Source organism: Onychomys torridus, chromosome 22, assembly GCF_903995425.1.
Source record: "Onychomys torridus chromosome 22, mOncTor1.1, whole genome shotgun sequence".
Classification (NCBI taxonomy): domain Eukaryota; kingdom Metazoa; phylum Chordata; class Mammalia; order Rodentia; family Cricetidae; genus Onychomys; species Onychomys torridus.
Window position 1 is genome coordinate 6,199,470 of NC_050464.1, and position 17,635 is coordinate 6,217,104.

General features: G+C 40.4%; 1 protein-coding gene and 1 pseudogene across 1 annotated transcript in view; one reads left to right on the top strand and one right to left on the bottom strand.

Annotated features, from left to right (window-relative positions):
• The window catches only part of LOC118572364 (cytochrome P450 3A11-like), a 48,579-nt gene extending 34,293 nt beyond the window's left edge, over positions 1-14,286 (bottom strand). Inside the window, exons 1-3 of the mRNA XM_036171943.1 lie at positions 14,216-14,286; positions 13,171-13,264; positions 11,216-11,268 (exon numbers count right to left, since the gene is read on the bottom strand). Of these exons, the coding sequence (XP_036027836.1) occupies positions 11,216-11,268; positions 13,171-13,264; positions 14,216-14,286 (218 nt within the window). The remainder of the gene's footprint in view (positions 1-11,215; positions 11,269-13,170; positions 13,265-14,215) is intronic.
• Positions 5,524-8,650, top strand: LOC118572559 (annotated as a pseudogene).
• Positions 14,287-17,635: the final 3,349 nt, after the last annotated feature.

The following is a 17,635-nucleotide window of genomic DNA, read 5'->3' on the forward strand; positions in this document are numbered from 1 at the left end:
AGAGAGAGAGGGAGAGAGAGGGAGAGAGAGGCTGCTTTGAGTCACTATTGAACTACTCTGATTTCTACCTTGTGACCCTTAATGATTTTGTTACTCTTACTCTCTTTTGGCCCCTGTATCCTGAGCTACTTAATTTCCCTCATTAAGGAACAGATAAAGTCAGCATAGCTAATGGTGCTGAGGTCTCAATGCCTTCCCTTAGGGACCCTCAGAGAGAACCCATGATTGGGAAAGGAGGAGAAATGAGGAACCAAGGCCCCAGACCCATGCCTTGACTATTCTGCAGCTATAACAGGCTATGGAAAACACCCAACAGAATGTAGGCCCCTGGAAGAGCATGATATGCCCTTGAGCCCCCAAACTTGAGCCTAGCTCTAGTTACAGGAAAACCCTGCCAGATGTCCTCATACAGTAAAAGAAGCCAGTTAAAAGTTACAGAAAATTGGGGTCATGATAAAGAAAAAACTGTAGTAGCCACAACAACTGCTAAAAGAGATCATAGTTTTCTTGTAGCTACAAACTAACCAAGGACAACACCTCCAGATGCAGGTACATCAATCCTGAGTCGGCTCCTATATAGTCTGTAAACCCAAACCCCATTCCTTCACCCTTCTTGCTTTACTCCTTATAAATACTCTGCCCCCATGCTACTCAGGCTGCCATGTCAGATGAATGGATATTTTTGAGTTAACTCATCACAATACAAAGACTCTTTGTTTTGCATTGGATTGGGTCTCTTGGTGGTTTTAGGGGGACTCTGGGTATAACAACAGGCTATACAGGTGGCCCAGGAACAAGACAAGGCAGAAACTGGCAACCTAAATTTAGAATAGGAGCCACTGCTGCAAGCCAAACTGCTCTGTCTTTCAAGTAGTTAACTACTAAACATGTATGGGTTTGGTTTTTGTTTTTTGTTTTCTTGGTTTTTTGGTTTTTGGGGGGTTTTTTGGTTTTTTTTTTCCAGAGCTGAGGACCGAAACCAGGGCCTTGCGCTTGCTAGGCAAGCACTCTAAAAATGAGCTAAATCCCCAGCTCCCTGTACATGTTTTATTTTTAAAAAAATTACAGGTGCTTGAGCAAGTAGTACAAAACAGTTAGATGCTAAACACACTGAAAAATTACTAAGCCTTGGCATTATCCTGTATTTATAATTTTAAAAAATGGCAGGTGGTGGCTGATTTAAAAGCTGTAACCAATGTAATTCAACCTATGGGAAGTTTAGAGACTAGAATTCCACTATCATCTTTATTGCCTAAGGCTTGGCTTATTATAGTTGTTGATTTTTTATTTAAAAGATTGTTGTTGCTGTTGTTGTTATTGTTTTTGTTGTTGTTTTTTACTATTCCCTTGCAGGAACAAGATAAAGAAAAATTTGCTTTTATAGTTCCTACTTATAATAATGCCCAAGCTTGTAAAAAGGATATAAATGAAAAGTCCTTCTGAAGGAAATGGTAAATAGTACAACATTATGTCAATATTTAAATATTCAAATAATCCACTGGAAGTAGTTTGTAAACAGTTTCCTCAATCCATTATTTATCATTATGTTCAGGATATCTGATCGCTGAGAGCAATGAGTTTGCACTAATTAAATAAAACCAACATTGGTTCAAGAGGCAGAGCCAGCAACTACTTGACAGGAAGTAGCCATAGAGACTTAAAGGGAGCCTGGAAAATAAATGGAGAAATACACAGGAAGTAGTGAGGAGGGACTTGGAGTTTGGTGGTCCTGTTTGGATTGGGACGGGAAAGGAAAGCTCTCTTCCTGAGACTTCAGCTAAAAAGGAAGTTCAGCTCATTGCTCCTCTGCCTTTGTGAGTGTGCAGGTTTTCACCCCAGAATCTGATTCCCAAGTCTTTATTGGTAAAATCATAAGATTGAGATTTAGTTTAGAAACAACATCATTATATGGATAATATCTTAATAGCTGCCTCTAATGTAAATATCCTCAAAAAGGTGTTTGCTGAGGTGCAACAGATTTTACCTCAATGGGGACTGAAAACTGATCCTGAAAAATTTCCAAGAGGAAATTTAATCATTAATTAAACTCCTTTAATTATTTAGGATTTAAATTAAGTAAACAGAGAATCCAGCCACAAAAGGACATATTAGAAGAGATAAATTATATACACTTCATGATTTTCAAAATGTATTTGGGGATATTAACTGGTTGTGACCTAATAATTGGACTGACTACTTGAGAATTAAGTGGTTTGTTTCAAATCCCACAAACTAACTCAGAGTGAAACAGTCCCAGGCATCAACCCCTGAAGCAGAAAAGGGGTTGGTCCAAGTGGAACAGAAATGGCAAGTGTTTACACAGAGCCGTTAGATCCCACAGGCTGAATGTATTTCAGTAATTTTACCTCCTACTCATTCATCTACTGGACTCACTATGCAATGGGACGAGAATATTTTAAAATGGATTTTTTTTTTTGCTCATAAACAGTGCGTAAAGTCAAAAACCTACAAAGGAAAGGTTTCTGGATTAATTATAAAAGGAAAAATAAGACTTTGTCAGAAATAGATCCAGCTGAGATTGTAGTACCTCACACTAATGTTGAAATTGTGCAATTATGGGTAATTAATGATGACTGACAAAGAGCCTGTAGCAATTATTTAGGAGAAATCTACAATAAATATGCCAAAAGTAAAGAACTTCAATTTATAAAAAGAACTGAATGGATTCTTCCCCATAGTAAAAAGAATACCTATTTCTGGGGCTCTTATATTTTATACTGATACAAATAAATTAGAAATAGCTGGTTGTAAAGCAGGAAGTCCAAAGTCCATATGCTTCAGTCCAAAAATCAGAATTATACGCCATTATAATGGTTTTATTACTTTTATTATATGTATTATATTTTAATGAGTTTCTTAATATACTTACTGATTCTCAATATAAAAAAGTGTTGAATTATATATAGATACTCTTCAACTTATTTCTGATAAGTCAGAATTGACTTTTTTATTCATACAACTTCTACAAGCAATCTGGGAAAGAAATTATCTACTATATATCATTCACATTTGCTCTCATACAGGATCCACAGGGCTGTTAGAAAAAGGAAATGAAGAAGTTAATCAAGTCCTAATAGAAAATGTGTTAGAAGCTTCAAAATGTCATAAAAACATCATGTTAATAGTTAAGGCTTAAAGTAAAAAAAAAAATCCTTTACATGGTAACAAGCTAAATAAAGTACAAAAAAAGTATTGTCCTTGTTGTTCTTGGAATAGTCAAATTCCTTTACCAGCAGGAAGTAATCCTAAGGGTACTCAAAGAAATGAAATTTGGAAAATGGATGTATTTCATTTAGCAGAATTTGGAAAAAAAACTAAGTATATACACCATACCAATGATGCATATTCTGGATTTTAATGGGTATCTACTTTAAGTTCTGAAAAGACTGATTCTATCATTACACATTTATTAGCAACAATGGATGTAATGGGTATATCAATACAAATTAAAACTGATGATGCTTCTGCTTATGTTTTCAGTAGAGTAATTTTTTTAACATTATAACATAAAACTCATTACAGGGATACCACATAACACTACAGGACAAGCAATTGTTGTGAGGTCTAATCAATTATAAAAGAGGTGCTTTAATAAAAGGGGGATAGGAGGACTCCCAGAGATAGCTTACATTGTACTTTATTAACTTTAAATTTTTAAATGCTAATGAAGCAGGACAACATCTGCTGAAAGGCATTGAACTGTGTGGAAAAGCTACTGAATTGGGTTATCATGTGTACTACAAGGATATTTGCACATCAGAATGGAAACTAGAGGAGGTGCTATGTTGGGGTCAAGGTTATGCTTATGTTTCTGCAGGAGATCAGAAGTTGTGGACACTATTAAAATTAACAAAATTTTGATGCTCATATGATAGTCTCCTGGCTGCCTTGACTGCTGACATGGATAACACAACTCTGGAAAGATGGAGATACAGAAACCCCTTGCGTATGAGGATGGCTTAAGAAATCCACTGAAGAAGAGGAAACAAGAATTCAGGTGGCTAAGGACCCTTTGAATGCCACAGCATTGTTCCATGCTATGCTGTCTGTGGTAGCTGTGTAGGTTAAAGGGACCAATCATGCTGGGCTTATAGTCCTAATCTTCCCATTAACAAAGGGATCAGTTGGGGAGATATAGATATTCCTGTAGGTTTTCATGAATCCTCTTGGCTACTTGGTCCTTATGACTAGTGAGGACCTGGTAGGTCTGAGGAAGAGGATAAAGAAACTACAAACTATACTGTGGAAGTTCAAGGAATTCCTATTTGTATGGGTGGTTGAACTTACTGTCAAAATACAAATTTTCAAATTTGGCTATCTATAGTTTATACTACCCAGAGGTTCAAAACAAAATTTTTATGCTTCTTGCATTTGGGTTTCGAGGACAGGAGATTAATTCTACTAACTCCATAAATCCACCATTTTGTGAGATATGGATTAGCAACAAGGCATCTGACTGGATACATTGTCATCAATGTAAAAGTGGGAATCATGAGGTGCATATTAATATCTCCCAAGGAAAAGTCATTGATCAAAGCCCTTATGGCTTCCCATGAGGAAAGTATTCTCACTCAGAATTGAGATGGCAAAGGAATGGTTTGAATGGAATTAGAGAAATTAGCTGTACTCTTGATGAACCTATGCAATGGAATGGTGTTGGGATGTCAGTTTCTATGTGGCATTCTGGCAATTCAGTTCAGACTAATTTGGAGAAATGAGCAAGTGCCTTATATCCTCTTAAACTATGGAAAGGAAGGTTAAGCATTAATGATGGCACATATACTTTGTCCTCTAGATGAAACCAAAGTCATCACTTTGTAGCACATGTACCATTACCTTATGTATTACTGAAAGGACCTAATCAATGGCACCCTAACCACTGTAGCATCACTTGGAACACTGCACTCTTCATACCTGCGTTAATGGTAGTATGTCATTAGATGTCACCTCTGAATGTTTATATAGCCTTGGAGCAAGGCCAACAGTTTGGATGCCACTGAGGTTTTCTAGGCCATGACCTGCTAACCTGTGATGATTCTAGTCCAGAAACTCTCTGAGAGAATATTAAGAACTCATAGGATGATTGGATTGATTATTGCTGTGGTTATGGAAATTATTGCATTAACTGACTGTGTCAGCTAGTCTGGCCCTTCATAAGGAAATTCAGACTGCTGAATTTATTAAAGACTGGCATAAACATGTGCAGAACTTTGTGCTCAGCAAAATAGAAAAGACAGTTAGGTAGCCAATGAAATAGCTGATTTGAGACAAGTTGCAATCCTAATGGAAGATCAGTTAGAGACATTGAGGGAGCATATTAAATGAAAATGTGATTAGAATGTGACATCTTATTGAGTATATCTTTAAAGTTACTGAAAGCAAGTATGATTAGAAAGAATTAAAATGCATTTGTTGAATCACCCTAATTCTTCTCAAATGATTGAAGATTTACAACAAGAAAGGAAGGAAATTTTTTCAGTTGAGTTATCTGATGTGTCCAGAATGGAAGTCATGGAAAGCATTGCAGGTAGGTCCCTTAGCTTCATTCAATCCTGTGCTTCATTTTAATAGATTTCTTATCCTAACATTTGTTATACTTGTTTTCACCATAGTAATTTTACTGGATGGAAAATGTATTCTGGCTTATCTACCTAAGACTGTGAGACAATATGATACATAAAGGGGTATCTTCACTGTGTGGCTGCATCATCTTGAAGGTAATTAAAACAACTTAAACAAAGGGGAAATGTAGTGGGAATGTAATAGAGTCATTGTATCCTGGATAAACATTATAATGAAAAGTTGTTTCTCAGTGTATCTAGGGTAATAGCGGAATGTATTAGTTGGTTGTTGAAGGTACCTAGACCTTGATGAAATCATAGTAGAGAACAGTGACTGTTTTCTGTGATTTATAGAGTTGTTTTTCTGAAGGAGTTTTCTATCTGTTGCATGACTTTAGTCATAAGACTGTCCAGGCATACTTGGAGATCTTGAATTATTAGGTACTACAAACAGTGCACAATAAGGACTGAGGTTGCAGAGGTGTGAAGTCTTCCTTCAGAGAACATCTAGAATAAATCAAAGGGACTTTGGTATGAGGAACTTGTTGTACTCCAAACACAACTTTTGTGTGTTCTCAGTAAATACGCTTCTGAACAGAGGACAAGGTTCAGTTCACAGAAACTGTTCCTCACTGCTGCCAGGGAGCCTAAATTAAATTTTGGGGTAACTCTCATTACTTAAGTGTCCCAAGCAATAGGCAAACACCCAACAACAGTTCCAAATGACATCAAAATTAGACACAAAAAATGGATTTTTAAGTCTAGATGTGTATATGTGAGAGTTGCTTATATCATTTTCTGATATTTGCATATTGAAAATATTGTAAGGGGCTGGAGAGATGGCTCCATAGTTAATAACACATATTGTTCCTGCAGAAGGCTTCTCTTTGGTTCCTAGAACCCACTTGGATGGCTCTCAACAGCTGTAACTCCAGCTCCAGGGGCATCCAATGCCTGTGGCTTCCATGACCATCATCACTCATGACACACACACACACACACACACACACACACACACACACACACACGTGCACATGCACATACACATAATTAAAAGTAATAGAAATAGATGTTTAAAAATTAAAATATTGGGACTGGAGAGATGGCTCAGTGGTTAAGAGGACTGACTGCTCTTCCAAAGGACCTGGAATCAGTTTCCAGCACCCACATGGGAGCTCACAAATGTCTATAACTCCACTCCAGGGCTTCTGACACCCTCAGAAAGACATACATGCAGGCAAAACACCAAAGAATATAAAATATAAAGAAATTAAATGTAAATAAATAAAATTTTATGGGACCCATGGGAGGCAGAAGTAAAAAGGGCGCACTTTCTAAGCTTTTCCAGACAGCCGGCCAAGAAATGCTTCGACACCCACAGTCCTTTGACTGATAAGACCAGTGTCCTGGGCACTGGCTCCTCATCTCACTTGGGCCTATGACAAAGATGTAAAATTTGGTGTGGATGCTCGAGCCTTAATACTTCAAGGTGTAGACCTTCTAGCCAATGCTGTAGCTGTTACAATGGGGCCAAAGGGAAGAACAGTGATTATTGAACAGAGTCCCAAACTAACAAAGGATGGGGTCACTGTTGCAAAGTCAATTGACTTAAAAGATAAATACAAAAATATCAGAGCTAAACTTGTTCAAGATGTTGCCAATAACACAAATGAAGAGGCTGGGGATGGCACCACCACTGCTAATGTTCTGGCATGTTCTATTGCCAAGGAGAGCTTTGAGAAGATCAGCAAAGTGGCTAATCCAGTAGAAATCTGGAGAGGCATCCTGTTGGCTGTTGATGCTGTAATTGCTGAACTAAAAAGGCAATGTAAACATGTGACAACCCTGAAGAAATTGCTCAGGTTGCTACAATTTCTGCAAATGGAGACAAAGACATTGGAAACATCATTTCTGATGCAATGAAAAAAAGTTGGAAGAAAGGGCATCATCACAGTGAAGGATGGAAAAACATTGACTGATGAATTAGAGATTATTGAAGGCATGAAGTTTGACAGAGGATATATTTCCCCATATTTTAACACATCATAAGGTCAAAAAATGTGAATTCCAAGATTCCTATGTTCTGTTGAGTGAAAAAAAGATTTCTAGCGTTCAGTCCTTTGTACCTGCTCTGGAAATTGCTAATGCTCATCTGAAGCCCTTGGTCATAATTGCTGAAGATGTGGATGGAAAAGCCCTAAGCACACTGGTTTTGAACAGGCTAAAAGTTGGTCTCGAGGTTGTGGCAAAGCTCCAGCATTTGGGGACAATAGGAAGAACCAGCTGAAAGATATGGCTATTGCCACTGGTGGTGCGGTATTTGGAGAAGAGGGGCTGAATCTAAATCTCGAAGACGTTCAAGCTCATGACTTAGGAAAAGTTGGAGAGGTCATTGTCACCAAAGATGATGCCATGCTTTTGAAGGGAAAAGGTGACAAGGCTCAAATTGAGAAACGCATTCAAGAAATCACTGAGCAGCTAGACATCACAACGAGTGAATATGAAAAGGAAAAGCTGAACGAGAGGCTCGCTAGACTCTCCGATGGAGTAGCCGTGTTGAAGGTTGGAGGAACGAGTGATGTTGAAGTGAATGAGAAGAAATACAGAGTTACAGATGCTCTCAATGCTACAAGAGCAGCTGTTGACGAAGGCATTGTTCTAGGAGGGGGCTGCGCTCTGCTTCGGTGCTTCCCAGCTTTGGATTCCTTAAAGCCTTCTAATGACGATCAGAAAATAGGTATAAAAATCATTAAAAGAGCACTCAAAATTCCTGCAGTGACTATTGCCAAGAATGCAGGTGTTGAAGGATCTTTGATAGTTGAGAATATTATGCAGAGTTCCCCGGAAGTTGGTTATGATGCTATGCTCAGAGATTTTGTGAACATGGTGGAAAAGGGAATCATTGATCCAACAACGGTTGTGAGAACTGCTTTGCTGGATGCTGCTGGGTGGCCTCCTTGCTAACTACAGCAGAAGCTGTAGTGACCGAAATTCCTAAGGAAGAGAAGGACCATGGAATGGGCGCAATGAGTGGAATGGGAGGGAGTATGGGAGGTGGTATGTTCTAACTCCTAGAATAGTGCTTTGCCCTAATCAACGAACTGTGACAGGAAGCTTAAGGCAGGTTCCTCACCGCTAACTTCTGAGAAGTCACCTGAAGGAAGTGACTGAAGAGAGAGGAGGCTGGCTGATCACTATGACCATGGGTTACTGGTTTCCATTGATGATCTATAATGGTTTAGTGCTGTCATTGTCCATGCCTACAAAAATATTTTGTATTTTTGAATAAAGACATTTGTACATTCCCGATACTGGGTGCAAGAGCCATATACCAGTGTCCTGCTTTCAACTTAAATCACTGTGGCATTTCTACTATTCTGTTACAGTCAGGATTGCAGCACTGTGTCACCAGATGAGAAGTTCAGAAGTAGCCTTTCTGTGGAAAGTAAGAATAATTGTGTACAAAGTAGAGAAGTATCCAATTATGTGACAACTTTTGTGTAATAAAATTTTGTTTAAAGTTCAAAAAAAAATTAAATAAATAAATAAAATTTTATAGTAAACATTAATAATTAAAGCCTTAAAATAAAATATTAGTATCAATATTAAATAATTTAACATAAAAGCTCCTTTAATAATTAAATTAAAAAGTTAATCTTAAACATAATAAAATATTTCATTCTCTGGGCTTGGGCTATAACTTGGTGGTAGAATGACTGGCTAGAGTACACCAGGATTTGGTTTTGATACAATGAAAATACAGAATTTCAGTGAGGTGCCATTACCAACTTCCCCAAGCCTCAGATAGTGTGGCAGGCAGGGCAGAAAGAACATGAGAGCCAGGCGGGGAGAGGAGAGCTGCAAAGTGCTGCCTTCCCTGGTCAGGAACTCACTGCAGCTGGGATGACCTCCACAGGCCCTGTGGGTGATTTGACTGTCAACACTGCAGGAGGAAGCTCAGGACCTGAGCCTGCCTGAGGATTTACACACACTAACCCTGGAATGAGGAAGGCAAACGGCCCCGTGAACTCCAGTTCAGCCCTGGGGTCTACACAGTGGAATGGAGAACTGACTGCCACATGTTGTCCTCTGACATTTACATGGTGCCAGGGAACACACGCCCCTCTCTGATAAATAAACGAGTGTAACACAAAAGGAAAAAGGAAACAGTTGCTGGGGGGAGGGCAAGAAGTCTAGGTCAGTGGTGAACCTCACACTCCTGTATATAATCTCTTGCTCTCTCATGCTTTTCTAAGTCCAATTAAATTCATTGGTACAGACACAGACACACAAAACTAATGAAAAATATAAGCAAAATGTTTTATATAAAAATGAGCTGGGCGGTGGTGGCACACACCTTTAATCCCAGCACTCAGGATGCAGAGCCAGGGGATCTCTGTGAGTTCAAGGTCAGCCTGGGCTACCAAGTGAGTTCCAGGAAAGGCACAAAGCTTCACATGGAAACCCTTTCTAGAAAAACCAAAGGGGAAAAAAATTATATCAGTGCCAAGCGTGGTGGCACACACTTTTTTTTGGAGCTGAGGATCGAACCCAGGGCCTTGCGCTTGCTAGGCAAGTGCTCTATACTGAGCTAAATCCCCAACCCCAGCACACACTTTTAATCCCAGCATTTAGAAGGTAGAAGAAATCATATCTTTGAGTTCAAGGCAAGACTGGTCTACGTATCCAGTACCTGGACAATTAGGGCTACTTAAAGAGATCCTGTCCCAAACAACACAAATAGTAATAAGTGGATAAATAAATAAATAAATATGATATGATGATATGATATGATATGGTATGGTATGATATGATACAATATTAGTTCTGTGAAAAGTTGAGAAAATACTATCAAGTGCTGACAAGTAATAATATTGCAGGGAGACATTCACACAGGGCCATTGGACAGACAGCACAGCCTGCTGTAGGCATTGAATGACATGGTCTTTATGGTCTATGTCAACTCAGCAGATCTGTGTTCAGGCCTGTGGTTCCTAAGGATGGATGAGAAGAGATGAAGAGGCAGGAAGAGCCAGAACCTCCTCCCACTTGTTTGTGTCTCCTAGCATATGATGACACCTACTCCAAAGATCTACCCAGACTCCAGCATCAATGACAGCGAACAGTTTCTGCTGCCGACTCAGCTGCTTTACAGAACCATTGAGGATGTAGATCCAAGGAAGAACACTTTGGTTTTTAAACACATTGGATCTCCAAAGTCTGTTTGATTAGACAGGACACAATGATAAACTCTTCTGTCAAAAGTCTTACCTTTAATTCCAGAACTCAGGAGGCAGAGACAGATGGATTTCTGTGGGTTGGAGGTCAGTCTGGTCTACAGAGTGAGTTACAGGACAACCAGAGCTGTTCTACAGAGAAACCATGTCTCAATACCAAACCAAAACAACAAAACACAAGGCCCAGGTCCATGGAACACCAAAACCTGTCAAAAAGCCACAGTGTTCAATGTTCTGAAGATAATTAGACCTGGGAGCCAAGGCACTTAATGCCATGTGGTATCACCCTTACAACAGAGAGGTGCATGACTACAGTCCCAGGCTGGCATTGTCCTTGCACATGCAGAGTACATCTTCCTAAAGGATCAACTCCACAGAACTTTCCAGAATACTCACCCCCATATTTTTCCATACTTTTCATAGCACTCGACATCAAATTTTCCTACACCCTGGAAAGAGAAATTGCACGAAATCCATTATTGCATTGTATGGACCAACCCTTCTGTAGCCAGGGAACCAGACCCTAAAATCCCATGAAAGTAGGTTTATTGCTTCTGACAGAGAAAGGTTCTTCAGTAACATTTAGTGGAACCAGCAAGATGGCTCAGTGGGAAAAGGGAAAGTGATAGGGTAAGACATCTGATACCTTCCTGTGGCCTCTGCATTCACCCTCATAGACACGTACATATACATATTACCAGATACAATAATGCATACAGTAGTAGTAGTAGTAATAGTAATAATAATAATAATAATTGTTTTAAAGAATGTGCAAAGTAGGCATAGAACCTTTAGGAAGAAAAACCTGAGCAGACATTTCAGTGTTAGAGCACTTGCCTAGCATGTAGAAGGCCCTGGATCCCATTCTCAGTACCAAAGAAACAAAAAAGAATAGAAAATTTGTCATTAGGGCCTGAGATGTGACCCAGTAGTTAAGAGTACTTGCTGATCTTCCCAAGGATCCAAGTTCTATCCCCAGCACCCACACTCTGGTTCCAGAAAAATCCAGTGCCCTCTTCTTGCCTATGTAGGTACTGGACTTGTGTATACAAACCCACAAGTATATGCATGAAATCTTCTTTCTAAAAGAATCAATTTTTAACCAGAACCTCTATTCCTAAAGGAAGAGAATGAAACAAAATACTCTAGTTCTCAAGAACACAGACATACCATGAAGGTTGAATGTTGGGGATAGAGCCATGGAAATAATCTCAGGGGTTCAATGATTGTAGAGAACCCAGGCATATGAAAAGTCCACCAAAGGTGTCTATGTGGGTCTGTGAAATGCTGATGATTCAGAAATATTCAGTAAAAAGAAAAAATGTTGCTCGTGAGTCTGGGTATAAGAGGAGAGTTTTAATCTAGTGAATACAGCTTGATGTCCTTGAAGCTGGAATCCCCTTCAAAATTTTCTTCAAATAAGTACAGCAGTGCCTTTCCAGAATCTGCACTGGGTAAGAAACAAACTTTGTTTTTCTTACAAAGTTTGAGCAGCATGTCTCAAATATCAAGATTAAATGGACTGCAGATCTGGGCGTTTCACCTGGGGCAAACTTGATGTTGAATAAACTGACATTAGAGCCAGTGAGATGGCTCTGGATGAAAAGACACTTGCCACCAACCCCAATAACCCCAGTTAATCCCTGGACTCATATGATGGAATGAGGAAACCGACCAATAAGTTGTCATTTGACCTACATGTGCAAGCCATGGTACATATGCATACTCGCCCAAAATTAATAAATATGGGGGAAAGTTGACAGTGGAAGCTGTGGAGATGGTTCAGTGGGAAAATCACACCCTAAAAAGCAGAATTTATATCTCCAGTATTTGTGTAAATTCCAGGCTCTAGTTAAAGCCCTCCAGTACTCACCACTTGCCAGAGGCAGAGACATGAGCTCCCTGGAGCAAGTTGGCTAGCAAAACACTCAAGTCAGAGAGAGCTGGGTTCAAGTGAGAGACCCTGCCTTCTAAGTATAAGGTGAAAAGGGATCAAGAAGACACCCAACATCAACCTCTGGCCTCTCCATGCACACAAATCAATGAATATGCACCTGCACACATATGGGCACTCACACACTTGCAAATACATGCATACACACTATAAACAAACACACACACACACACACACACACACACACACACACACACACACACACACACACACGCACATTTGATAGTTCTAAGTTGGAAATAAAGCCATAAGGAACCACTAGAGGTTCTCTAATATAATGAGAACACACAGTATGAGGGCCTGAAGTCTCAGTGGATGCCCCCAAAGAGCATTTAATAGAACTAAACCATTATTGGCCATCAAGGGAAGCCATATGGAGAGTTCAATCAACACTCACCTTGTAGTAATTCAGCAGAGTTCCTACAAAAGGCAGAGGTTTGGGCCCAGGAATTCCCTGTTTCTTAAAGACATCATGTTTATGGGTCCCATATCTGTAAAGTGAAACAGAAAGCCTTGTGACCATACACACAGAAGAGAGGAGATAAACATGACCAAAACCCCAAAGTGAAGCAACCAATGACATGGCTGCCCCTCCAATTCCCAGGGAGCTGAGGGAAAGGCTGGGGGGGGGTCCAATGTGCATGGCAGCCCACTGTTCATATCTGTTTCTCCTGAGTTCTGGTGGATCTAGGGGTAACATGAAAGTCAATCAGGTCAGAGTAAATCTTATCAGAAAACCACCTCACCTCAGCAAGAGGGAATTTAAAGCGTGTGTGTGTGTGTGTGTGTGTGTGTGTGTGAAGCAGATCTGCATAACATCAATATGAATGTTAAGAGTTAGTATAACTGGGCTATAGTTCAGTAATGGCGTGCTTGACTAGCACATACAGGCTCTGGTTTGATCCCTTTTTATGCTGAAAAAATGCAAGATGAACTCAGTTGCACTTTATTTGGGACCTTCAAGATGACTCCACAGGTAAAGGCACTGGCTGCCAGTGTTGACAATCTGAGTTTGACCTCCAGGAGAACACAATAGAAGAGAACTGACTCCCCAAAGTTATCTTTTGATACACACATATATACACAAACACACACGAACACACACACTGTCTCATGCGCTGCCCCTAACACCAATAAATAAAACTATGTAATTTAAAATATTTTTATAAGAGTTCATTTCAACTCTGCTTCCTTTCTAAGGTTTTATTCTAGCACCCGTAGAAGGCATCAGATCCCCTGCAACTGTAGTTACAGATGATTGTGAGTCACAAGTGGATGGCAGGATTCAAAACTGGGTCCTCTAGAAGGGCAGTCAGTGAGTCATCTCTCCAGGCCCTGCTTCCAATACTACTTTTGACCTTCCAGACAATACCAGAATATAGGTCTAAGTATTACCCCAATCCCAAGGACATGGTGGGAGAGGATCTTTGGTGGTTACTCACTGATATAGAAGCACCAGACTGATTGCCAGGAGGACCCAGGTTTCCAGGGAGAGAACTGAAGTCAGGTCCATCATGGCTTGTCTGTCAACAATGTACCCCACTGTGTTCTCCCTCCAGCTGTGTGTGCCACCCTTTGCAGGGCTTTCCTTCTGCCCAACAGTGCTGAAGTGTGCACAGCCTGCAGTGTTTATACCCTGGGAAGATGGTGGGGCCAGGGCTCCAGCCATTTGGACTTTGGTATCCTCTTCACTTTGGCAGATCATAAAGTTCATGCACAGCCCATATTGATGTCTACTGAGCTAACATTCTGTGTGGAATCAGTAAACATTGCAGTTATTTCAGGAGGACAACAAGTTCTTCTTTTTTTATCAGAAATTAAACAAATTCATTGACATGAAATGCCCTTTCACCAAGGCTGTCTTCATTTAAAAATACATGAAATGAAGCAAGAATTGTGCTATCTGGACATAGACCTGAAAGACATTTGTCATATTTGACAACTCAACTCGGCAAAACAATAGCAATCTGTTAGAACCTGTACTCACCTGTGCCACTAACAAATAAAGTCACTTCTTCCAAGGTATGACTCCCACACATGTGACTCCTCCCCCTAGCCCACCACTGAGGGTCTTCCTATAGACCCTTTACTAGACTGTAATACTGTCCTGAGCAGTAGTCAGCACTATGAAATAGAGTCATCATTCAGATCTGTCAAGTTGAGTTGGGCACAGTGGCAGTTTCTAGTTTGCCCCAGAGGACCAGCTAGCTGCTCAGCATGGTTCAATGAGGTCATGTTTTACAGAGTGAGGAAATGAGACTCAAGACTACAAGTGTTCCCTGACAGCCATGGCTCACAACAAAAGACTATAGAGAAAGCTAATATGAAATGGGGTGTGTGAAAATCCCTCTGATCAGTTGCCTGTGACTGTTAGGGGAGTTGTTTTGAAGTGATGAAATGTTCTAAAAGTCACTGACTGTGTAACTTCTGTAGAACCATATTTAAAATCATTGAAAATTACACTGTATGCCAGATGGTGTTGGCATATTCCTTTCATCCGGCACTCCAGAGACAGAGGCAGGCAAATCTCAATGAGTTCTAGACCAACCTGGACTACAGAAAATATCCAGGAGAGCCATGGCTGTCACACAGAGAAAACCTGTCTTAAAAAAAAAAGAAAAGAAAAGAAAATTACACTGTAAATGGCTAAATCATGCAGTGTGTGAATTATGCATACCAATAAAGCTGATGTATTGGTTAAAGTTTTTATTTTTATTTGGGACCGCAGATGTTTGGTTGTTTGTTGTTTAAGAATAAAGAAAAACTCTGAGTAGTGATGAAATCAGATGGTAGAGTGACAGCTTAGCAGTCACAAAGCCCTGGCTCCATCCTCAACACCAAGTTCTTGGTAGTAGATTTCTGTAATCCCAGAACTCAGGGAGTAGAGGCAGGAGGATCAGAAGTTCAAAGAGAAAGTTCAAAGCTACATAGAGAGTTTGAGCCCAGCCTCAGATACATGAGACCCTGCCTAGGGTAAAAACAACAACAACAACCAAATTCCTCTACTCCTTCTACCCACCACAATTCAACCTCTGCCACTCCATGACAGTGGTCATCATGAGAAGGAGACAGACCTCACCACTTCCTGCTGAACTATTGACACCTAGCAGGTTCCGGGAGAGAGGGAGGCCTTGTATTCAGTTGTGTGCCCACTGGCAGGTGGTGACCCACAGGTCTAATGGACAGTTCTAAACCCACAGTCACACAGATGGCACCAGTCAAAGTCTGCAGGACACAAGACAAACCACAAATGTGGGAAAGAGATTTTCAGGGAAGAAGTGAGGCTGACAAGGGTGGGGGTGAAGTAAGAGAGAGAGGGGAAATCAGTCAGAATGCATCAGATACACGTGTAACGTTGCTGGACGACAAAATGTATTAATTAAAAATAAGTACAGTGCGGTGCTCTGGGTTGGGGATGTAGCTCAGCTGACAGAGTACTTGCCTAGTATGCACAAAGACCTGGGCTGGATCATCAACACCACATAACAGGGTCTGGTGGTGGTTCTAATCTCTTCACTCCAGTGGTAGAGACTGGAAGACCAGAAGTTCAAGACCATGTTGTCTACATAGTAAGTTTAAGTTAGCTAGCCTGGGCTACAGTGTGAGACCCTGTATTTAAAAAGTACATGTCACTTCAATAAGTAAGTCAGGAGATGGGAGACTCCAGGTGTTCGGGAGCATTCCTTTAATATACAGTATTGCATCTCCATGTTTTCTTTATCTATAATTCCATTCTATGGAAGTAAAGAACACACATGCTGCTGGGAAATATAGCTCAGTGGTAGGGCATTTGAGCAGCATGCATGATATCCTAGATCCAATCCCTTTTAGCAGGAGGAAAAAATCTCCAAACCACCAAGTTGAGGCTGCATTGGTAATACTTTGGGTGGGTGAGATGGCTCAGCTGGTAAAGGTACTTGCTGCCAAAACCTGATAAGGTGAGTTTCACCCCTGAGACCTACATGGTAGAAGGGGAGAACTAACTCCTGCAAGATGTATTCGGACCTCCACAAGCATGTGATAGCACAGTCAGACACACCCACAAAGTACACCTAATAGAAAAATTTTAAATAGCACCAAGACCATGTATTCTGTTTTTCCTCTTCAGAGAAAGACCTAACATGGGTTAGAACATGTACATGTCCTACACTGACCAGGTGATGGCTGTTGGCATAGATTCCAAGCGCTCTGGCCATGTCCCGTGATGTGCAGGGCAGGTAGATTTCCATGAGTCTAAGGCCCCATACTTCCTAGTGAATCCGTTGTTTTCATATATTCAAAGGAAAAGAGAATGAATGGAAGGAAAGTATGAATGACCAGTAGTCAGGCCTAGAAATCAGATCATCTTAGCAAATGTGTTTTAGAGGAAGGTCAGAATGAATTTTCACAGGACATTGGCTTCTAAAAAAAAAAAACCAGGAAGACTTTGGGTTTTGATGAACAAGTTAAGCTGTTGACAGCTGCAGGATAACCCACTCTCCTCTAACCCTCCTTGAGTGTAGTTGCTGTGACTCTTCAGTTGGGAAACTAGAAATGGGTGATCCCACCCACCAACACCTTAGTGTCCTCTTGACTCACATTCCTCTTTCTCCCTCTAAGAGGGGATGCCACTGGATTCTGGGCATGGAGAAGCCTGCACATGCCAAGTACTAAGTAGAACAGAATCTCAAACTTTCCCCTCATCTCTAGTGAGGGAGAGACGCTAAAAAATAATTAGCACCATATCAGTCAACATGCTGAGAGGCAGTAGTAATTGCATTTGGTGAGTTATTAACAACAATAGTAAAAATGATAGGAGATGAAGGGGGAGGAGATGTATCAGGAATGCTTAGGAGGGAGCAGGAAGGAGCTGCGGGTGTGTA